This window comes from Cricetulus griseus, chromosome 8 (assembly GCF_003668045.3).
Source record: "Cricetulus griseus strain 17A/GY chromosome 8, alternate assembly CriGri-PICRH-1.0, whole genome shotgun sequence".
Taxonomy (NCBI): Eukaryota; Metazoa; Chordata; class Mammalia; order Rodentia; family Cricetidae; genus Cricetulus; species Cricetulus griseus.
In genome coordinates, this window is record NC_048601.1 from 53,440,902 (window position 1) to 53,464,178 (window position 23,277).

Sequence of the window (23,277 nt, forward strand, 5' to 3'; positions counted from 1 at the left end):
GTGCCACATGAACTTCCCACCCCCAAAATGTAATTATGAATCATGTGCTGACTAGTTTATACTGACTAGTTCTAGCTTGATACAAACTAGAAGAATCTGAGAGGAGGGAACCACATGAGAAAATATCTCCATAAGATCAGGCTATAGGTAAGCCTGTCAAGCATTTTCTTAATTAGTGATTGAGGTGGGAGAACCCAGACCATTGTGGGTGGTATCACTCTGGGCTGGTGATTCAGGGTTCTATAAGACAGCAGGCTGAACAAGCCATGAGGGGCAAGTCAGTAAGCAGGCCTCTTCATCAGCTCCTGCCTCCAGGTTCCCACCCAACTAGAGCTCTTTCCTTGGCTTCCATCAATAGACTATTATTGAGGATATGTAAGCTAAATAAGTCCTTTCACCCCCAAGTTGCTTTTGGTCATGGTGTTTCATCACAGCAATAGTAACCCTTAACTAAAACAGAAATTAAGTCAATGGGAAATTACAACCCAATCCATGCAGAATGACAAAGGCTCAGATCTTTTGAGAAGAAAGGTATGGATCACTTAAGGATTAAAAAAATATTAAAACAACCACCAAAACAAGACCTGATGAGGTGCTTGTTGAGAGTGGAAGAAATACAGAATGGGTAGTTGAGGAAGGTAGCCATAACTACCAACTAAGGCCATGTGAACAGTTGCAAAACTAAGGATAATTGATATGTGTTTCTGTCACCTTTTGTGAAGAATGTATTGTAAAGATATTTGTGTTTTTTCTTCGATTGATTATGTTATGTAACACCAATTGAGGTGTCAGTGGTTATCATATATAAGTTACGAGGTATTAAAAGAATGTCCCTCAAGGGACATTGCCACCTATTCTAAGATATATAATTCATTTACAGTTTTAGTGGGATAGTTATATCATTTTATGAGTAATTATGACCTGGTTATTGATTTGGAAATGAAACATAAGTTGACAAGGAGTGAATTTGTGATGGCTAACCTTGATTGTCAACTTGACTACATCTGGAATAAACTAAACAGTTTTGAGGGATTTTTCTTGATTTGAGGTCAGAAGACCCACCCTAAATCTGGGCCACACCTTCTGGTGGCAGCCTATATAAAAGGACATGGAAGATGAAAACTTTTGTTTTTTGCCTGCTTGCCCTCACTCTGGTTGGCAAGCTTATCTATCCTGATGCCAAGGCATCCTTCACTGGCATTAGAGTCTTCTTTGAGATTCCAATGTATACTGATGTCTAGCTGAGACATCCAGCCTTACTGGACTGAACAATTGGATTCTTGACCTTTCCTTTGGGAGATAGTCACTGTTGGGACTAGTTGGACTACAGCCTATAAGCCACTCTAATAATCCCCTTTTTTAATATATATAGATTCATTCTAGCAGTTCTGTTCCTCTAGAGAACCGTGATTAATACAAAGCATGACACTATGTTCCCAAGCACTGGCCACTGACAAATGACATATACCAAATACCCTAGGAGGAGCACAAAGGATAAATGAAAAATTATAAAGGAATATGCAGACCATGAGTTAGTCAGTCTAAGACATGTGACCTGATCAAGCTCACTCTGTCTGTTTCTTCCATCTACTGCTCAGAGTTGAGTCAAAACAACTTCTCCAGTCAAGGCTCAGTTGCAAAAATGTATACTTAACACCTCTATTAAGCTATTACAAAAGAAAGAGAGAAAGAGAGAGAGAGAGAGAGAGAGAGAGAGAGAGAGAGAGAGAGAGAGAGAGAGAGAAATCCTACAGTTCTAGGGGTTGGAACTACCTCAACACATGACCAAAGATAACCCCACCCATTTCACCTCTGTGCAGCCCAGAAACTGAGCAAATGTCTCTAGGTCACAGGTAGAGGTAGAGCCAGAGACAGCATTCCCCAGCCTACACACTCAACTGACTTACACATCAGATCTGGATTCAAGTGCTGGAGGGAACATACATTTACAATGCCTTCCCTTCATCTCTGACTGCCTGTCATGTTGATGCTCTGCCTTTCACAGACCCAGAAAGGGGAGGCAAAGTTGAGTGCAGAGGCTTGTGAGTTGGCTGAGCATGTAGGTAGTAAGTCAGAATAAGAGGCAGAACAAGATCAGTGCTGAAACAATGAATGCTGTAGAAACAGCTTCTGAGAAGACTGAGACACAGGTGCCTGAGCAAGGGGCAGTAGGTGACTCTGCCCCTGCTGAGTGATGGGACCAGGCCTTGGAGCAGAAGTGTATAAAAGTCCAGGGAGTTGCCCAGCTAAGGTTGCCTGCATGCAACCCTCATTTGCTCTAAGCTACAGATAAGCTTCTGACCCTTCTCAAAGCAGCTTTTCCTTTCTGCAAAATGAGATGCATGGGGTCAAGATAAGGAAAAGACTTAGAGTTTGTCTAGAAACATGTTTGAAGTTTCATGTGAGAATGAATTTAAGTCCCATACTGCACAGAGTTAGTCTGGGCCCTTTCTCATAATGGCTCTATTTTTCCTTAAATAGCTCACTTGGAGGTCCTGGGCACTGGCACTGCCCACCACCCTGAGGATGTGCCTGATGTCACTCTAAACACAGTGCCTGGCTTCATTTAGTCTAGTAAGAAGGGGTTGTGGAGACTCTGCACCAGTCACCACTGCCTTGTGCAAAGGCCTTGACCACACCCTGCCACTCTTCCCCCTGCTAAGGACCATTATCTTAATGGCTCAAAGCTCCTTGAAAACTTCAAAAACAAATGCTCTCCCTTTAACAGTGAACTTCTGGCCTTTCTTCTTCTGCCAATCACCTTGAAAAGAGCTGTGAAAATAAGAAGTCCCCTACCTCCTGCTCAGCAACTCTGCCTGAGCTGCCCTACCAAAACTTGCCAACTAACACTAAACAACATAAATGGGCCTCAGCATTCTGAGTTGGTCCTCCACAGACATTCTTCTGGCTCAGAACTCTGCCTTTAGAGCTTCCCACCAGGGCAGCCCTTCCGTTGTTTTACCACCATATGGGGCTCCCCTCCTAGGCTTAGAAAACAGAAAACAAAACTCCACCTAATAGCAATCACACAATCATAGGAACTGACAAATATCAATGTTTTTACAAGATTTAAAATTTTCAATTAGTTGAATCTTTGCAAGAACCCTATGAGATTTTATTTACCTTATGGACAAGTAAAAGAAGCACAGAGCTTAACCTGCAAATCTCAGGACTTTTCCGAGCCATGCAAGTGGCAGACTCAGGACTTGAATCCAGAATTCACATTTTCAATTGCTTGAGAATTCCATCCACTCACAGGGTTTAAGCACTTGCATGACACCTGCTTCACTTGTAGTCCAACATGCTCTATAAGTCAGCAGCAGACACACAGTCTAATCTCTGGGTCAAGCTGAAGGTACATTTTATCATTTTATGTACCAAATGACCAAACTCTTCACCATCCTAATCTCAGTCAGACACTCATTCAACTACTGTGCTTCCCTCATCCAGGTCCAATCATTAAAGCTTGCTCTGACATCTATCTTTGTTGCTGATGGGATTCTTTTGTGCTGTCAGCCCCCTGCCCAGGACTGCAGTAACTCTCCAAAGACCAGACTGGGCTTTGGTTCCAAGTGAACTGCTCTTGCCCTGGGATTCTCCCTGCTGGTCTTTCTGCTTCCACCAGCCATTCTTTAATGTCTGGCTAGCTCTTCCTCCTTAAGCTGACCAGGACATTCACACTGTCCCAAGAACAGTATGGCTGAAGTCCAGACATCTTACAGCAGCTGTATGTTCCTATTTACCTGTCCACACTCATAGCTGGTATGCTGATAAGAGGGAGAACTTGATCATACCATTTCTATTATGTTCAGTATGTTGTAAGAACTGATGTTGGTGTTAAGTGGTCTTTATTATCCTTCTCCAGCTAAGATAACTAAAGTCAACAAATTTAGCTGAGGCCATCAATTTAGGGCCCATCTGACTAACCCTGGACTGCTCTTTCCTTATTGACATGAATGGGCCATACAAATTTTTGGCAAATAAATTACACTCTTAACATTTTAAAGAAAAAAGCCTGTGCTTTTATGTCAACTTGACACAAGCTAGAGTCTTTTTGAAAGAGGGACCTTCAATTGAGAAATGACTCTGTAAGATTGGTCTGTGGGCATATCTATGAGACATTTTCTTAATTGATGTGCCAGGGCCAAACTCACTGTAGGGGGTGGTACTATTGGACCTGTGGTCCTAGGTGCTCTAAGAAAGCCAGCTGAGCAAACCATGGAAACAAGCCAGTAACCAGAACTCCCCCATGGCCTCTACATCAACTTCTGCCTCCAAGTCCCTTCTTTGAGTTCCTGTCCTAACTTTATTTGATGATGGACTGTAACATAGAAGTATAAGCTGAAATACACTCTGTGTTGCTTTTGGTCACAGTATTTTATCACAGCAAGAGAAACTCTAAGACAAAGCCTCATGAATACTCTTATAAAGAAATAAGACAAGACTTTATTTTGTCGAGGTAAATAAGATTATTTACTTGCCATTTTAGTGAGCCCAAGCTATGTGCCAGACCACACATAAAGAAGGGTTCTTCTCACTTCACCTATCCCTCAAAATCACCAAGTGAAACAGATAGTGAAACCAGAGCCTCAGATTGAGTGGCAGGGTAGAAGGCAACCCTGTATTACTTCCAATATACTCCTAAGACAGTGTGCATGTACTTTCAACCAACCAAATAAATACAATGCTGTACTGGCAACTATCTTAGTACTTCTGCAACTCAAACTTATAGCTAAACTTGAATGTTGGTGTGGCATTTTGTCTACAGCTAAAGCAACATTTTAAATGTTACCTTCTACAGGACACTCGAATGGCTTGGTCCCCAGGTGAGTGATACTGTGGCCCTTCAGATGCTCTGCTCTAGTGAATGACTTGCCACAGCCTTCCACAGGGCAGGTGAACCTCCGGTCATCATCATGTTTCCTGAAACAAAAATGAAAGAACAATGACCACTCACAGACTCACAGGGATGAGGCTTTAGAACAGAAACAGCATGTTCTCTCCATTCCAAACAATCAGTACATTTCAGAATGTCCACACATGGTTTGTTTGTTTAGCTGTTTCATAATCAGAAATTCTACTTTGATAATTAAGGTGGCCCCAAAGCCAGACACAGAACAATTAGTGTCACAACAATATAGGAACAGGTGAATCTCAAAGGAACAAATGAAGCAATCTAAATTGTTTAGAAGTGTGCTTTCCAAGCCACAGACAGCCAGAAGACATAGACATAGACATAGACACACAGACATACACACTCACAGGGGAGGGGGGGTCGGGGGGGAAAGCAGTGGGAGTGAGAAAGAATCCTCTTAAGTCAACTTATAAAGACTGTCTTTTTCTAAGTCATATTTTTATTCTGAGCACCTCAGACCCCAGTTATGCAAACAGACACAGGCCACCCACTCCCCTCAGTCTGTATAATACCAATAATGGAGCTGTAACCAAGATGGAATGACACAACATGTTGAACATCATGGGTACACAGACCCCAAGTTGTCATTATCGCTACTCAAAGTTTGTAAGAACATGAAAAAAAGTATTGCTACAACATCTAAAAGGAAACAAAAAACAAGAACGTAACTGTATTAGCAGTGTGCTAAGTAAACCAAACCAAACCAAACTTAACAGGAAACAACTGTTGTTAAGTGAAGAGATTCTTGGTGCTTTTCTTACAGTTTTCTGATTTTCTAAGACATTGACACTGGGCTCCATTTTAAACAGCCTGAAATCTGTAAGTGATTCACCCATAGTGTTCTGTGACACATACTTCATGAACTTTCAGTACCTAAATAACAAAATGTAAGGTTTACCTTTTGTGCCTTAGAAGTTTGGACATACTAGTGAAGGTCCAGCCACAACTGTCTGAGTCACAAATAAATGGTCTTTCACCTTGTAAAAGAAAAAAATGGCACAGACTAACTACGAGCACAATAGCCACCACAAATCATGGGTCCACATTGTGGTACGCCCTCCAGCTCGTACCTGTATGACTTCGAAGGTGAATTTTCAGCCGACAGGCTTTGTCATATTGTTTATTGCATCCAGGAAAGGAGCAGGAAAAGAGCTCTTGTTCTCTGAAGTGGGCTCGATTATGGGAAAATAGGGCACTCACTGTGATGAACGTCTTCTCACAGCCTGAATGAAGAAAGCACAAGCTCAACTCATAGGACGACAAAAGCACACAGTGCAGCTTACACTGTCCACAGCCTGGGGCATGTTCACAATGAGCAGACAAGGAAAGACAAAACTCGGAAACCATCTCTGCAAAATCCTGTCCACCAATATTTAGCTTTCTAGAAACTACAGTAGGGGTAGCATACACAGGCCACCTGTTGCAGTGTTATGTAGTAATGGCACAAGTGATTAAGAGGATGTCCTCCAAACATATCCTTGGCAAGACAGTTCTGTAGCCAATTCTGCATCAACTAGGTGTGTCTTCCACAAACTCAGGTGGCAATGCTGTCTGAGTGAAATCCAGGAAATAAGCAGGATAAAAAACCCCAAAGATCAAGAGTTAGTCTTGTATAGCTTTGCAGGGCTGCAACAATCCTACTAGCTAAGATTTTCAATCCCACTGGGGGATGCCTCATCCCCTACACTTTAATTTCCTCTAACCTCTGCAATTGGTAGCCCCACATCTTATCTGGTTTCTCTTTTCTTTTACCCATGTCCTCAGGTTCTTGTCAACTTCACCTCCATCTTGTAGCTCCACCCCATCCCATCAGCCCAAGCAACCTACACCTCAGCAATTCCTACATCAACACTTCTTTGATAAAAATGTTCTATTCTTAAACAGGGTGGGAAATAAAAAGCTGAAAGATGTTTAGGAGCTATCTTTGTTGCAGCTCTTTCCCAGAGTCCCTAAAATGCTATCACTATGACTGTGAAACATTGCACAATCCTGAGTAAAAGTAGCAGCGCAGGGAATCTCTGCCCCATCCAAAAGTCCTCTTCCTTAGTTAGCTTCAAACTGGTCCCTTTGCTACTTAGGATGTAACTGATTCAGTTAATCTGAACATTAGCACTCTCTGCCTTAGCAACAGTCCTCATTGCCCCAATCAACAGCCATGCTCTTTCAACCTGCCTCTGTGGATCTTTTACCTGAAGCCCTGCGCCATTCCCACTGCCACCTCCTGGCTCACATTGTCAAAAGAAACCCTCTTTGACTGGACACTTAAAGGTGCTCCCCTGAACCCCACCCCCACCCCCAGCTTCTACAAAAGTCCAACTGATCAGCCAACATAAGACCCTCAGGAATACCTCATACTTTGAAGTGAATCCCTGTCCTTCCCAGCACAACACACAGGATGATGCTACCTTTACCATGGTGAGGCCTGCTGTCACCATTCTCACATCAGGAAGTGACTGCAAAGGTTTTCGATCAGATTGTAGCAGATAGTCTATGGTCATGTAACAATACAGTACTAGAATCTGTTGCTAAACCCTACATATGAACATAAAATGCATGTTACTAGGAGAACAGAGTGTGTATACATGTTAATGGAAGAGAACAGACATGATGCCCCAGAAACTAAGAAGTCTGACAAAAATAAAGTATAGAAGACACAAAAACAAATGCGCCACACACCTGAGGGTGGCTGCAGAGGCTCACCCTGGTGAAGGAGCATCACTGTTTAATACTGGGAAGGACAGAAGTCTTATTCAAAGCATGAGGTATCCCTGAGGGCTGTGTCCACTAATCTGTGGGGCTTCCATAGAGGCTGGAAAGGGACCAGAGAGGCACTAATGTGTAGTCATTCCCTCAGTAATTTAAGGTGGCATATTGGGCCGCATGAGCGTTGGATCTCTGACTCATCTAAATATACTTGAGTAGACTGAGAAAAATAAAGTCCCAACTCAACTCTGAGAAGAAGTGGTCGCTTTCGGAGAAAGCATCTTAACAAAGGGTTTGTGGCTTCCCTCCAGGGACAGTTGTGACTATGCATGCCACTTCGCTGTAGGAACCTAAGGCTTCACATCTACCTAACTACCTGAAAGGAACGTGAATCCAAACACGGGTATGTGCCTCTGCACGCTCCCCACTGAGATTAGGACATCCCCGGTAAACCCTGCCGGAACAGCGACACAGAGCTTGGCCCCTGGTCCAGACACCGTAGCCCGCCCCCCCGCGGGTCGGCGACTCGAGCTCACCTGGGAAATCACACTTGTAGGGGCGCTCGGGCTCGAAGTGGCTGCGCTGGTGGGAGTTGAGCTTGGCGTGTGTAGGGAAGCGCTCGGCGCACACTTCGCACTTGAACAGGCTCTCCTGCTCGTGGCCCTTCATGTGCGCCTTGAGGTTGTACACTGTGGTGAACTTCTTGCCGCAGCCGCCCACCGGGCAGCCAAAGGGTCGCAGCTTGTCGTGCGACTGCAGGTGTCGTTTGAGCTTGTAGGAGGTGGTGAAGGCCCAGCCGCAGCCATCCAGCGGGCACTTGAAGGGCCGCCTGCCCTGGAGGCTGCCGTGCGTCAGCAGGTGCACTTTCAACTGGTGCTTCTTGGCGAAGCTCAGCGCGCACTGAGGCTCCGGACAGCGGTAGATGGGAGAGCCGGCGCTGGTGGCCACCGGCCCGCGGCGGGACACAGAAGCGCTCGAGGGCTCCGGGCCCGCGGTGGTTGCGGGATGCAGGCTCGGGGCGGCGGGCGCGGGCGCGGCGGCCAGCGTGAAGACGCCACGGTCGAAGCGCACCAGGAGGTCCTGGTTGTGGATGGTGACCGTGCCCGCCAGAGCCGCGCCGGGGGCGGCGGCTGGGACCTGCTCCGGGGGGCTCGCGCAAGGGCCGGGTTCGGCCTCCTCCTGCCCGTGGGCGTCGGCCGCGCGGGGCACTTCCAGCAGGACCACGAAGGAGTCGCTGCCGTCCTCCGAGGGTGGCGGGCTCGGCCCCGGGGCCTCCTCCTGACGCGGCCCGGGCCCGCCATCTTCCGGGCCCCTCAGCAGCAGCAGGCGGCGGCGCCCGGGGCCCGCACCGAGGGACGGTCCCGTGCCGCGGCGGAGTCGGCTTGGGCCACCGCCATGTTGATCTCCGCGCGCGACCGGGGCGGCCAACACGGCCGGGATGTCCATCTTAGGCCCAGCTGAGGCGTCCGAGCCACAGCCTCCTGAGAAGAGCCGCCCGGCCCTGCCAGGCATGCGCGCGACACCAAGGGTCCGCCCCAGCTCCCCTCAGGGAGCCTCTGTCAAAGCTCGACGTATCGTACAGCCAGGAGTCACATCTCGAGCTGCGCGTGCGCAAGAGCCGTGGGCGTGGCGCGCGAGGGCTGCCGGGACTGTAGTCACGAGGGCGTGCGGGCGGGGCGGGGGGGGAGCAGAGGCGGGGTCTCCAACTCGCGTGTACTTTTGGGTTGAGTCCCCGCTTGGGAAAAGAGGGACTTCAGCTTTTGACTCTTCCCTTTACATCTGCGTAGCGCAAGGGAATGAAAGCCAATCGCACCTTGTAAGAAGAGTTCCTCGAGCCCTGTGTGCTTGGGAAATACGAGCTGATTCGATCCGTGATTGCCAGGTGCGAGGAAACGGGTGTCAAGTTTATCTGGGGCCACATAGCCCGGAATTTACAGTCAGGCTTTGAGCCTCTCCACTTCGCTTGACATCTTCTCTGGGACCTTGCTGAAGTGTACATCTGCCTGGTACTACTGGACTACAGCCCTGGCTTGCCCCGTAATACGTCCTGATGGGATCCCTGCTTAAACCCCACCAAGGTGCCTTGACATAGATAGGGTCAGCCCACTAAGTTGCTAGTTGTTCCCTGGACTCTGCTGCCCCCACTTCTCCCACATGGATTTGTCTGGAGTCCCTCCCTTTCTGTCATCACCACCCAAATTCAAACCTATTTCACTTCTGGGTTCACAAATAACTAAGGAGCCAGTCCTCAGCCTCCTTCTGAAAGTGCAAATGCTATTAAAATCTTGCCAACTTGCCCTTTGCACCCGCACTGATTTACTCCCGTTTCCCACCAACCTGCCCCTTAATATGCAAGGCTATGCCCTTCCCTCATACCCACTCCGAGAGACGGATGGAAATACGTCCACATAAACTACATGCATATTCATAGTAGCCTTAGTTACAACTCTCCAGTGGAAATAAGCCAATTTTCATCATCAGATGAATATATGTTCATACAGCAGAATATTTTTGAACCATAACATAAAATATTGCAAGTTATAACATGCCCAAACCTATAAAAAACTTGTGAAAGAAAATGTGTTGTAATAATATCATGTACATAAAATGCCGAGAAGAGCTAAATCCATCAGACAGTGGATTAGTGGCTGCTGGTGGCTACAGGGAGATGGGGAATTAGGACTAGCTTCTAACAACGATGGGTTCTCTGTGGAGCAAAAGGTTTTGCATTAGAGGTGCTGATTGAACAGTACATCTGATATACAAAACTACTAATAACAAACTTGACCACAATGACTCTTATGTATGTTTCAATTTTTAAAAAAATGTTTAAAAGTCAACACAGAAATAGAAAGGTCCCATTTGTTTGTATGAAAAAAACATTGCATGTCTGTGCATGAATTTACATACTCTGAAAAAAATTTCTAGAAAAAATCCTGATGCGACTTCTGTAGTGGGATTTGAGTACACCCTAGGTTCCCCTTAGCACTACTGAGTTTCTTGTTAATTAGGTGTGTGTGGTGTGTGTGTGTGTGTGTGTGTGTGTGTGTGTGTGTGTGTGTGTGTGATGGTATATGGTGGTCAGAGGACAACTTAATAGCAGTCAGTTCAGTCCCTCCATCATGTAGATTCTGGAGCTTGAACTCGGGTTATTAGGCTTGGTAACAGGTGCCTTTAAGCACTGATCCATCTTACTGGCCTTAGTGGATTTGTTTTAGATCGCAAGCAAGTAGTTTAGAAAATAAATTCCAGATTTAGAAATTGTTTCTACTATGGAAAATCTTTTGATAGTTCCTTAAAAAAAACATAGAATTATCATGTGATCCTATAGTTAGAGTTCTAAGTGCAGACCCAAAAGAGCTGAAAGCAAGGCCTTGGGTAGACACATGCACACCTGTGCTCACAGCAACATTCACGGCAGCCCATGAGTGGCTGAATGGCTAAGCAAATGTGGTCCACTATGCAGTGCAGTCTTACTCAGCCTTAGCATGGAAGGGTGCTCTGCTACATGCTGCCTTGTGGATGGACCAAGGACACGACCTTGGATGAACAAGCAGTCTCAGAAGGGCAAGCACTATGTGATCCTGCATCTTCCAGGCCTCTGGAGCACACAGTACATAGGAAAACAATAGGCTGACAGACACTAGGGGCAGGGAAGGGGACAATGTCAGGTTGGTGTGATGAAAAGCTCCTAGACCTGGGTGGTGGGTACTGCTGCATTGTACCATGGGAGTGCTTCAGATCACTGTGCTGCACCCTGGGAAGGGGTTGGGATGCAAACTTTGTTATGTGTGTTTTACCACAATAAAAGAAAATTGTTGGAAAGCAGTCGATATATAGCATGTGGACGTTATTGTCTTCTATTCTCTCTGAGTGTCTCAGTAACTTTTAGACATCTGTTATGGGGTGGATTCAGCCTCCTGGGGTTGTAAGGAATCATCTTTGTCTATCCTGCACTGATCACTCTCCTCTGGTTTCTCTAACCCTCCTGACCGTGGTCTCCTTCTACCCTCTGCTGGACTTCACAGTCTCTGAGGAACAGTTTTTCTGCTATACTTTCCAGGTTGGGGTACTCAGATTCTGACTCCAGCAAGGATCAGGGAAGCCACTGTGGTTTTCAAACAGAGGTATGGCATGCTGTTGTTGCACTCTGTAAGAATCTCTCCAGGGGTACAATTAGGCTGAGAATGGAGGCAGGAAACCTACATAGAAAGAACTGAGGAATCTGAGCAAACTGGCAACAGAGGAGGCCAGCCACAACAGGGTCCATTCTACACTGCTGAGCCCTGACTATACATGTATACTGCCGTGTTGGTGGACACATCTGTATCTCGCCACAGATGATGGCTTGTTGTTTTTTAATGCTATCATATATATTTATCTGTTCAGCTAAATCTTACTTTAGTGTGTGTGTGTGTGTGTGTGTGTGTGTGTGTGTGTGTGTGTGTGTACTAAATATGTGTTCTACCATTTAGCCTCCCCCAACATCTTAAAAAGGATTGCATTTTTATAAATAAACATGTTCCTGGCTTTTAGGGGAAAAAATAGAATAGGCACAGTCTAAACCAGGTATGTAATTGTAATATCATTATATTTCAGTTACACTCATATGAAAAAGAACTAAATATATTTTAAATGAATTAAAGTGTCAAAATTTAATTCACTTTCCTGGTCACACTAGCCACATCTGAATACTGGACACTCCACAGGTGGTAGCCATTCTACCAGAAGACAAGGGCTAGCAGCTTGTGCTGACTGTTGCCAGTGCAGGGAAGTAACTCTACAGGGAAGGGCTGGGGCTCCATATGAAAACAGTGCACACCCAGGGTATGAGTGTGGAGGGGGCTGCTCCAGTGCCAACCTCTGCCCGGTCCCCTGCTGTGATACTACATAGAGAATAAAGAAAAACCAAGTTACCTCTCCACAGAGATCCAGGTATTATGATTCTGCTGGGCATTTTTGGAAACTGAGGCTCAGAGGCCCTGAACAATCACTGAAGGATATCTGGCTCCACACCTACTTTTTGACCTAGGAGAATCTTTATTTTATGCAAGAAACACAGACCAAGATACCAGACCCAAGTTTTGACCTCTGCTATGGCTCAGCTTATTCAAAAGGTGTGTTGGGAAGTGGTGGGACCTTTAGAGACAGAGGTAGTGCAGGTAGTTTACTGAAAACATGTCCTTGAGGGATTGTAGAACTTGGGTTCAAACTTCCCTTCCTTGCTTCCTGGCTCATAGTGTAAGCACTTTGTTCTGCCATACGCTCCCTGCCATTGCTATTTGGGTGCTTTTGCCAGAGGCCGAAAGCACCCAAGATGACGTCTTCATCTTGGGTGGGGACATCCAGAACTGTCAGTCCCAAACCCCTTTGTATGTTAATTGCCTTGGGTATTTGACTATGGTAACATTACAATAAAACATTCTTTTGTTTTGTATCAGATGCAACTGCATTTTCCCAAGACTCGGTGTCTCCTTAAGTCTAAATAACTGCATAGGAAAGATTATTGGTTGCTCATGACAGTGAAGTAGGACTAGCCACACCCAAATTGCTTAGTCCTGCTCCCACGGCAGGGCATCATGAATAGGGGGTTGCTGGAGGACCCTCACATCCTCCCTATGGCACTCTAGGGAAGACAAAGGGTCCCTTCTGTCTGGTTCTATACCAGTATGAGCCAAATATGGTGGATGCTTTCACAACAGCACAACTTCTCTGTGGCCAGTGGTCTCAGTGTTCTTTCTCTTCCTTTTCTCTCATCCATCTTTGGGTTTTCCTCTTAGCTCTGGCTCAGCTTAGGGGATGACAAGCCTATGGAACCCGCAGCAGGAGAGCTGGCCTGGTAAAGACTGAAGAGAGAGCACAGAGCAACAGGATAGTGGGAGGAAGTGTGGTGGGTAGGAGGCACTATAAAGTAGTAGCAAATTCCAGAGGAAGGCCCAAGGAAGCACAGCTATCCAATTCTCTTTGCCAGGGCCCGTGCTCCAGAGGCAAGCCTGGTGTAGATCTTGTTGGTTGGCCTGGGAAGGATGTAAGATCCCACTTTAGGCCAGTGCAACTCCTGCAGGATTCCAGATCCCAGCCAGACACCCAGGGACTTCAGCAAGTGGTTGGTTCTATTTTTCAGGTTCACACAGCTCCCGTGGAGAGTGTGTCCTCTCCACATGTCCCAGCACCTGGCCACTTTGCCTCAGACACTGTGCTACCCACTCCCGCTAGCCCAGTTTATGCCATGTACTTGCCTCTACTTTATTCTTTATTTCCTGTCTATCCTCTCCCCTGTACTCCTCAGTATCAAGGACCTGGTGTGGGCACTTCGTGTACCCATGCCTGGTTCTCTGAAGAACCAGAAGTGATGGCATAGACAAGGCATGGGAGGATAGCTAGGAGAGCAGTGTGGTGGACAGGAGACCGAATAACACTTTGAGAAGGTCACAGAGAATCCTGGGAGATTGGTGCCAGCTTGGCCAGCATTTGAAGTTCCTTCCCATCCACTTTATTGCAGGCTTAAAGACCTTCCCACAAACAAGATGTTCCCTATCCTCTCCGGACCCTCAACCCAGTGGTCAAAGACAAGTGCTTTCACCTTGATAGGCCTCTGTGGTTCACTGTGTGGGACACTAGGAGAGCTATGTAGGGGTGCAGTGTAGGAGGATGGTGGTGATCTGAGAGGGTCAGGTAGTGGGAAGGAGCGGATCAAGAGGACCCCAGCTCTTCTCAGGGCCGCAGGGCCCGCTGTATCACTTGTTCATCTGCCACCTCATGGGGAAGTGTCACCACCAGGCCACTGTTCTCCTGCATTGTCTGGCAGATGATCTCATAGGCCTTGGGATTCCCAGACCAGCAGCGCCGTGCCACCTGCAGAAGCCAAGCACACGGCATTGGTATCAACATCACTGGGCTCTTCACATGGTATCTTGGTTCCCAAACTCTATGTCCTCTTCTGCTTGAGGATTTCAGAGCCACCTTTGTATCTGCCAGGCTCAGAATCCCTCTCTATTATCTGGAGCATGTAGCTGACTTAGCCTCTTTTTGATCTGAAGCCAGTTATTATTGTACCCATCCCTATCCCAGCTCTAAGAATGAACGAGATAGAGCAAACTCATCCCTAGCACCCATCCTTTTCCCTTTCCGAATCCTCATCATCAGCTATATGACCCCTCCTCGAGCCCACTTCCTCTCTTATATCTGCTCTGCCCTCTATAAACGGTGACCATGACACCTGTCCACCTAGCAGCCACCCCTCATTTCCAAGCCTCCCCTGGGCTATATCCACACCACTGATAGTGAGGTATCCTGGGAGGAAACCAGGCTCACTCTAAATCCTAGTGTCAGGATGTAGACCCTGCCCCCTCCCACTGAAATGCTGAATTTTAGTCATCCTGGTGAGTGGCCCTACCAGAGGAACCTCCCTTTCGCCCTGCCTTTGGGCACAACCTCAGTCATCCAGAGCTACTGTCTTCACTCTGGTTCTCTGCTCTGGAATCCCTCTTTGGTTTGCTCACATCCTGTATACCTTTCCTCATCATTACCTGCCCTCCAACCTCAGGTTGACCCTTCTGGGCTGCCTGTGATGTGGTTTGGGAGAGGAATCTGTCCCCTTTCCCTCTCAGGATGCTGTGTTACTGTCAAGATGGGTCCTAGTTGCAGGATGAAAGGCCCATCTAGCTTCTGAGATGTGTTCTTTGGCTGCCTTCGAAGGTGGCAGTGAGGGCGGGTGTAGCTGGGGAATAGCACCTGCCTGACATGGGCAAAGGCCACCCAGTACAGCAAAAAAGGAACAGCAACATGAAACAGGGAAAGATGGGCCTTAAAATGGAGATCTTGAGGCCAGGGCACAGCAAAATGACAGAGGTCAACATGCCTGAAGCCCTGGGTTCCATCTCAGCCCCAAAGAGTGAGGCCTCAACACCAGTACAGGGGTGCTTCAGGAGGAAGGGTTGATTGAGCCTGCCAGGGTCCATCTGCATTTACAGAAGCTAGACTGCAGGGTGAGACCGGAGACAAGGAGACCCAAAGGAAAGTGTGGAAATAGTTGGGAAGGGATGGTGTAAAGGATGCCTGGGGCCTGGAAAGATGACTCAGCAGTTAAGAGCACTAGCTGCTCTTCCGGAGGACCTAGGTTCAGTTCCCGGCAGCCACATGGTGACTCACAGTCATCAGTATCTCCAGTTCCAAGGGATCTGATGCCTTCTTATGACCCCCAAGGGCACTAGGCACACACATAGTGCATATACACACAGGCAAAACAGTCATGCACATTAAATCAAATAAAAATAAATAAATCCCCAAAAAGAGGGAGCCCTGGAAGGCCTTCGAAGGGAGTAGAGGCCCTTAGTGGGGAGGGGCCAGAACTGCAGCCCAAACTTCCAACCTGGTTAGGCAGAGTCATGGAGGAGAGGGGGTAGTAAGAAGCTGAGGAGTTCTGGGGGACTTACACCATTGGAGACATCCCAGCCAAGCATCATCCTGGCTTTCTGCTCAGCCTGTGAGGTTCCATCTAGCACAAGGCCAAATCCCCCATTGATCACCTCACCCCTGCAAGAGACAAAGAGGTTCCTAGTTTATTCCCTGTATTGACTTGCTTGAAGCAGGCATCATGCAAGGCTTCAATCATTGGCTTGAGAAGATATCAGTATTGGGGGAGCCTGTGACATTGTCCTCCATATCACAGAGACATGGTCAGCAGAACAGAGGAGCAACTGTTGCTGGATTTTCTTGTTCCACCAAGTCCCACCACCCTTCTCACCCCCAAATAAGCACACAAAGACTTATATTAATTATTAAACCGTTGGCTGATGGCTAGGACTTCTTATTGGCTAGCTCTGTCTTAATTATTAACCCATTTCTATAAATCTATGTATTTCCACATGGTCTTGGATTACCAGAGAGTGCCTGGAGCGTCCTGTCTTCCTGGCCTCTACATGGTATCTCTTTGCCTTGCCTCTCTGACTACCTCTCCCAGAATTCTCCTTGTTTCCAAGTCCTGCCTATCTTCCTGTGTCTATTGGCTATTGGCCAAACAGTGTTTTATTTATCAACTAATAAGAGAAACACATATACAGAAGGACATCCCCCATCAGGCAACATCCTGACTTCTCAGACAATTATGCTTCTGAATTGGTCTTGTCCATTTCATGTATACTTCCAAGACCCTCTCTATATCACCTTCTGCTTGATGCCTGTTTGTCCATCAGAATAGGGAGCAATCTTTCTCTGGTAGCCAGGGTTTTGAACATGCTAGACAAGTACTCTAGTACTGAGTCTGGGACAGTGTTCTGCAAAGGGATGGAGGTTGCTTCTCAGGGACCTCTTAAGTGGTCATAAAGAGTGGATGGACACACAGGAAGGCTGCATGGCACACAAGATGCCATGCCACAGGTGGGCTGCTAGTAGCCCAGATGCACTGACTGCCCCAAGGTTGCCTGCGTTGACTTACCTGCTCTCTGAAATGATCCCATGACACATGAAGTCTACCCCTTGCAAACCTTTCTTATAGAAATAGCCCAGAGAAGTCTTTGCTAAGGTACAATCTCTCCCACTCAATGAGTTGGCCAAATGGCCCTGTCCTACAGATACAGACTGGAGCACATAAAGCTGCAGCCAACTGGTGCTCTCACTAAGCATGACCTGTGGACACACAACACAAAAGCAGTCACTAAGCAGACAGTCCAAAAGAGGGACAGCAAGGAGGCCAAGGCCATGGAGTGCACTACAATTGACACATGGCTGTGGGTGGTGACCTTGCACAGAGGAGAGCCTTCCACAGGGCACTGGTAGTCAGTCCAGGAAGTGAAGAAGCAAGTCAAGAAGCCCAAGGACAAATAGCTCAGTAACAGATTCCTGTCAAATGAGGAAGAAACTAAAGCCACAAAACTGGGGTGTGGCTTGTCCTTGGAGAAGCCACATCGGTGAGCCAGGTTTCTCAACCCTTTCTGCAATAGAGCTAGAACCCAGGGCTTCCCACATCCTCCCTACGGAATCCCCAGCCTGCCTACTGCTTTTGCCTTGTGAAGCTTTTACAGTCATGGTTGTTCCTTCCCAGGTACTCCATAACCAGGGAGCTCTTGTCTGTGCTGTTCTTCTCCAGCCAGGACATGCAATATGGTCACATTTTCCATTAATTAAAGCCACCTGACAGGGCTTCAGCCTGGAATTCTAGCCTTGGTGGGCATGAGGCCAAACCAGTCATCCGAATGCTCTGGGAAGCTGGTTAATGGAAGGACTTGGCTTTTCAGGACAGAGGCTTGCCTGGATCCAGTCCACACTGGCTCAGAGGTCTTCTCCTTCTCTGAGACCACAGTGCCCTTGGCTGTTCAATACAGCCAGGGCTCCAGCTCTGTGGACCTCAGATAGGAAACTTCCCCAGCAGAGGCAAACCCTCTGTGCCTCAGTTTCCTCATCTGTAAAACCTATGTTCTTTCTTTGGTTCTGGGAGTGGAAAGATTGGAAGGGATCAGTGAATGTTGCTGCATTCCGTGCCTGATGAATCTGAGTTAATACTCATAGCAGCAGAGGAATGGCCAATGCCAATCAGAATGAAACCCTATAGCTTGGATTTTAGATATTCCCTTGAGGGAGGTGGTGGCAATTTTAAGGAGTGAAGCCCATGGGAGGTCTTCAGATCATTGAGGAAGTGCCCTTTCAGGACCCCGTGGGATCCTGGTTTCTTCTTCTTTTCCCTGTCATGGATGAATGGTTCTGTCCCCACCCCTAGAAGCTCCTGCCATGCTTTGCTGCCTAAAAACAGTGTGGCCAACTGACTATGGACTGCAACCAGTGAAGCCATGAACCAGATAAGCCTTTCCTCTGTACAGGCTAGAGATCTCTATTGTTACAGGAACAGAATGATGACTAACACAGAGGCCATTATAGAGGCCTTAATGACCCTGTCCTGGTGCTGGCTGGAAAGTGACCTGTATGAACATAGCTGTGAGCTAGGGAGAGTGGAGACCCTGCTGTCCTGGCAATCATGGGCTCCCACTCTTTCAAGTGTGATAGTTATGGTGGGAATGAGAATGCGGAAATGAGCATGATTGTTGCGCATGCTTGCCTTGTGTCCTCTGTGATAGGTAGAGGCCAAGCTGCTGGAGCTGCTTTACAGAAGTCTCCCTCTCTGTGTTCCTTCATCCTCCACACCCCAACATACTGACCCTTCAGTTCCCAGTTCACATGAGGAATACATTTGCACAAAGCCCTCCATAGAACATGTCCCAGGGATCTAAGTCCAAGAACCTCAGGCCTCTGGACCTGCCCCTGTCCCAGGTGGTCCCCAGGGTCTCCACATCAGCCCACAGCCTACTCTCTGATATTTTCTTACCAGCCTACACCCCCTCCATTGTGAAGTGCAACCCAGGTGGCACCACGACAGGCATCTCCCACGAAGTTCTGCACGGCCATGTCTGCAGAAACAGGGCAAGCACAATCCATCATTCCTTGCACTAGGTGGTCTGAGGGACAAATAGACTCAGGCTGTTTCTTGGGACTGAAGAACAGTGTGACAGTGGGAAAGTGGGGAACAGAGACAGGGGAGTCCAGAACCAGAGGAAGCACCAGAAACTGACAGAGCCCACTTATACCTATTATCCTTCCCTACAACCACACTCTCTGGTACTTAATGCCCATTCGTGCCTAGAGCAGGATTGCAAATGAATGATGCTTCTTGACTCCATCAGAGAAGTGAAGTCCCCATGTTGGCCACTGGACAGGTATTTGAGAGGCGATCACCACTACACAGTGGGTGTACTGTCTCTTTAAATATGGTTAGCCCCCTCCAAGTAGTACTTTTGCTTCTGATAAGGCTCTCCAGAGAAGCCCAGAAGTCATCCTGGCTCAGTCCTCTTAGATGACTTAGAGGAAAAAATTTTTTTATTATCACACTCCTCTACCCAGGAGTTTTTCCTATCCAACATTTTTTGAATGGGTAAGCTGCACAAGCTCCATCTGAGAATACCCAGTTGTGAGGTGTCTTCCTACATGAATGAGTATGAGTTTCCCCACTAAAGAGCCTCTGGTTTCCTTTGGGGGGGATGGTGCTTTGGCCACCAGTGCTTCCCTATCGGCTACAAGTAATTAGTCTTCACTATTTCAGCCCTAGTTCTGGTTTTCCACAGTTGCTTTGCTGCACCAGGGATGAGTTAATCATTACAGAGTAGCCACATACATAGCAAACTATAGAGCCAGGCACCCATGAAGAAGCAGAGCCCCAGATGGTTGCCTTCGAAGCATCTAACATGTTGAGAGACAGGTGTGAGTAGGTCTGTGACTTTTGCTACTTTGCTACCCTGGAGTCACAGGCATAAGTCTGCTGCTTCCTCTTGTAGCTCTTTATCCACCACTCCCACCCCAATTCTCACAGAGATCAGGGAACCTAGACCCTCCCTGGTACTGAGTGAGGAAGAGGAGGGAGAGAGCCTGCAGCCCAGAATCCGGAATACAGGGAATCTCCTTCCTCCCTTTGAGATGAGGTCTCTCTGTGTTACCGAGGCTGCTTCTAATTCTTAAGCTCAAGATGCCTGTCCCACTCAGCTGCTAGAGGTACTGGGACTATGGATGTTCATCTCCTCAATGGGCTAATATTAAGTGACAACAATCCTTTCATTTTCCTTACCTGCGCAGAAGGCAGAGCCATCATAAATATTGGAAGTCTCCCTAAAGGGGCTGTCAGTGCCACTCACATCATGGTGGTCACGACTCAGGACCACTGGTGCCTGTGGGGGACAGGGAAGGGTATACAAGTCAGTGGTGTCCACAAGGCTTGCTAGCATGAGGCGGAGGATAAAAGTGAGATTACTCAGATACGGTTTGGATTCTTTTCCCTTGGATTTTTGTGTATGGTACAAATTTAAGGTTATTTTTGTTATAACATACTGTATATATGTTTAAGGTATTGTACCTATACAGCTCATTTAAAAATGTAATGTAAAGTTCTAGTTCTTGAAAGTTATTATTACAAACTATTTAGGATGATAGAGAAATGCAGGTGATTAGTTAATCATTTATAACAATCAAACTTGTAGCCATGTTAGGTATATTTTCAAGGTCAAACAGAGACATATTTTAGATAGATAGGTAGTCTTCAAACACTTCAGAAACCTATAGATTATGTCACTTGATATGTTTCAATAACATTAGACTTTTCATGACAGTGAGACATGTTTGCTCCTGACAGTATCAATCTACTTCAGAGAAGATGATGGGAATCGAAGAACCTCCATATGGAGTTTGCTTTCATTTGTGGCAAAGTTTGTCACTGGGCCAGAAACTGCCCTTTCATCAACTGCTGACAGTATGCTGCCCAAATAGGATAAACAGGACACAAAAGAAAGTGACCGCCAAACTTTACTAAAAGACAAGGTAGGACAGTACTTCAAAATTCCTGCTTCACAGAAAAGTCTGTCAGACATTCTAGGCCTGTAGGCCAAAGACAGATGCTCCAGTGTTGCAGAGGAGCCTTGGGTGATTGTTCAGGCAGCCAGGTGCCTCTACAGAAATATTGTTTTGGAAGTGGTTTGCTCTGCACTTCCTGTTTACTCGGGTAATATCTTATCCTTGTCAGGTCTCTGATTGAGGTTGAAGACTAGATAGGTATAGTTTTACAGTTTTTCTTGTTACCAAATTAAAAAAAGAAACCTACAAAAGAGATATAAAGTTTATAAAGGTTGAAAGGCATAAAAGCTTAAGTTGTTTATCTAAATAAAATGTTTAAGGCCTAAGGGATATTTTTAAGTTGGTAATGCAAGTTATGATAGAAAGTAGTTTAAGTATAAAACTTTGCACTCACCAAGATAGGATAGATAATAGAATACCTTCTCCAAAATTGTTGCATACAAATGGACTGGACATTGTGAATGTAATTTTTACCTGATAACTATTCTTATTGTATACAGTTTTACTGTTTTAGAGTTAAAACCTTTCCTTTTTATTAAACAAAAGGTGGAAATGTTGTGGAATAATCCTTTTGTACACTGTCAAGATGTGTTTCTGCCAAGGCACTTTCTGATTGGTTTAACAAAGAGCTGAATGGTCAATAGGCAGGCAGGAGAGGATAGGTGGGACTTCTGGGCAGAAACAGGAACTCTGGGAAGAATCTGAGAGGCAGGGAACTCACCAGCCAGACACAGAGGAAGTGGGATGCACAGTACAGAGCACAGGTAAGAAGCCACATGGCAGAACAATATATACAGGTTAATTTAAGTTATAAGACCTAGTTGGAAACAAGCCTAAGCTAAGGTCAAGCTTTTATAACTAATAAGAAATCTCCATGTCATTATCTGGGAGCTGGAAGTCCAAAGAAAATCCTGCTACACACTCTACCAAGAAGCACCTAGAGCTGCAAGTAGGTTCCTGTGTGTCAGGTGGCATCGGTGCGACACACTAGCATGAGAGCACAGGTCTTCACCAAAACCCTACCCAGACAGCAGGACTGCTAACATGCTCACTTCAAAGGCAAGCCAACAGAGGCACAGAAGGGCTAAGGGACTTGACCTACACCAAAGAGCTTGAAAGCCAGTGATCAAGTCCCTTAGCCCATCTCCCTTCCCTGAGCCTTGATTATCTAGACTAGGCAATTGATGGGACCATTTTCATGCTGCCAGTGTCTGTGAGGACAGAGACCACATGGTGAAATCAGTCACATGTGTGCAAATAGTGCTCCCTCTAGTCTAAAGATTTCAGGACCCCTGGGAACCCAGTAGACACAGTGGGTGACTCTCTTGCCTGTACCCATGTGGTGGAGTGCCACTAACCCTGGAGGTGCAAAAGGTGTGGCTGAAGACAGGTGGGCTCAGGTCACCCACAGGGACTGCCATTTAGCTCCAATGAGATAATGCTATTGCTAGCCTGGGCCCAGGCATCTTCCTCAAAATGTACAATGAAGGAGATGCAGCTAGCCTTCCCAACCATCAACAGTGGTTCTTGGAATTTCAGAGGCTCATTGAATATGATGCAACCTGCTGGGAGGCTCAAAGACTCCGTGGAACTCAGAAACCTCCAGCTGCCCTTGCCTTCCTTGAGCAGGCCATGCCGAGCCTATGACTTAAACTCTGCAGTGAAACTGCCGTCTGGCACCTCTAGTTATCCAGGGTTCAGTTTTATGCCAGCACTCCAGAAAGGCCCATCCTGACCAACCATGTATCTCCATCTCACCCCTTGGCTCATGTTTTCCCAGGATTCACAACCCATGTAAACATCTAACTGATACCTGCAGTTATGTTTCTGTCTCCCTTCCGTACACCAGCTCCAAAGCTGGGACCTTGTCCATCTTGCCCTCTGCCGTGTCCCTCTGAGTAATACCCCGTCCTCCTGACAGCAATGCCACCAAGAACAGGACACAGTCTCCTAAACAAGATGGAAAATATTGACTGTCCTCTTCAAGCATATAGGCTCAGGTTTCTGGGTCCCCAGAAGTATGAGGAAAGTAAGTGAACTTGGGGACATTTATCACAGTTTGAACAAGACAACACAAAAGATGTGTGGCATTGCTTTTGTGGACTGTGACTCATTTGAGCCTCACACCTACATTTGGGGTTTCAGCATGCTATTCTTTTCACAGAATAGAGAAATTCTGAGTCAGAGTGACCCAATTTGCCCAGGTCACAGCAAAAAAGACCCTGTTGGGACTTGTGTTTGAACAAGCCTGCTCACCCTTTGTGACATATGCT

At 46.7% G+C, this 23,277-nt stretch overlaps 2 protein-coding genes across 5 annotated transcripts in view; both read right to left on the reverse strand.

Moving 5' to 3' along the window:
- The window catches only part of Zxdc (ZXD family zinc finger C), a 30,880-nt gene extending 21,658 nt beyond the window's left edge, over window positions 1-9,222 (reverse strand). For all 4 annotated transcript variants that reach the window (XM_027428852.2, XM_027428851.2, XM_027428853.2 and 1 more), the window contains exons 1-4: window positions 8,155-9,222; window positions 5,986-6,138; window positions 5,814-5,892; window positions 4,793-4,923 (exon numbers count right to left, since the gene is read on the reverse strand). In XM_027428852.2, the coding sequence (XP_027284653.1) occupies window positions 4,793-4,923; window positions 5,814-5,892; window positions 5,986-6,138; window positions 8,155-9,130 (1,339 nt within the window). In that variant the 5' untranslated portion in view covers window positions 9,131-9,222. The remainder of the gene's footprint in view (window positions 1-4,792; window positions 4,924-5,813; window positions 5,893-5,985; window positions 6,139-8,154) is intronic.
- Window positions 9,223-14,115: 4,893 nt separating this feature from the next.
- The window catches only part of Uroc1 (urocanate hydratase 1), a 30,958-nt gene continuing 21,796 nt past the window's right edge, over window positions 14,116-23,277 (reverse strand). The window contains exons 17-20 of the mRNA XM_027428850.2: window positions 20,226-20,325; window positions 18,936-19,017; window positions 16,054-16,153; window positions 14,116-14,473 (exon numbers count right to left, since the gene is read on the reverse strand). Coding sequence (XP_027284651.1) covers window positions 14,333-14,473; window positions 16,054-16,153; window positions 18,936-19,017; window positions 20,226-20,325 — 423 coding nt within the window. The 3' untranslated portion in view covers window positions 14,116-14,332. The remainder of the gene's footprint in view (window positions 14,474-16,053; window positions 16,154-18,935; window positions 19,018-20,225; window positions 20,326-23,277) is intronic.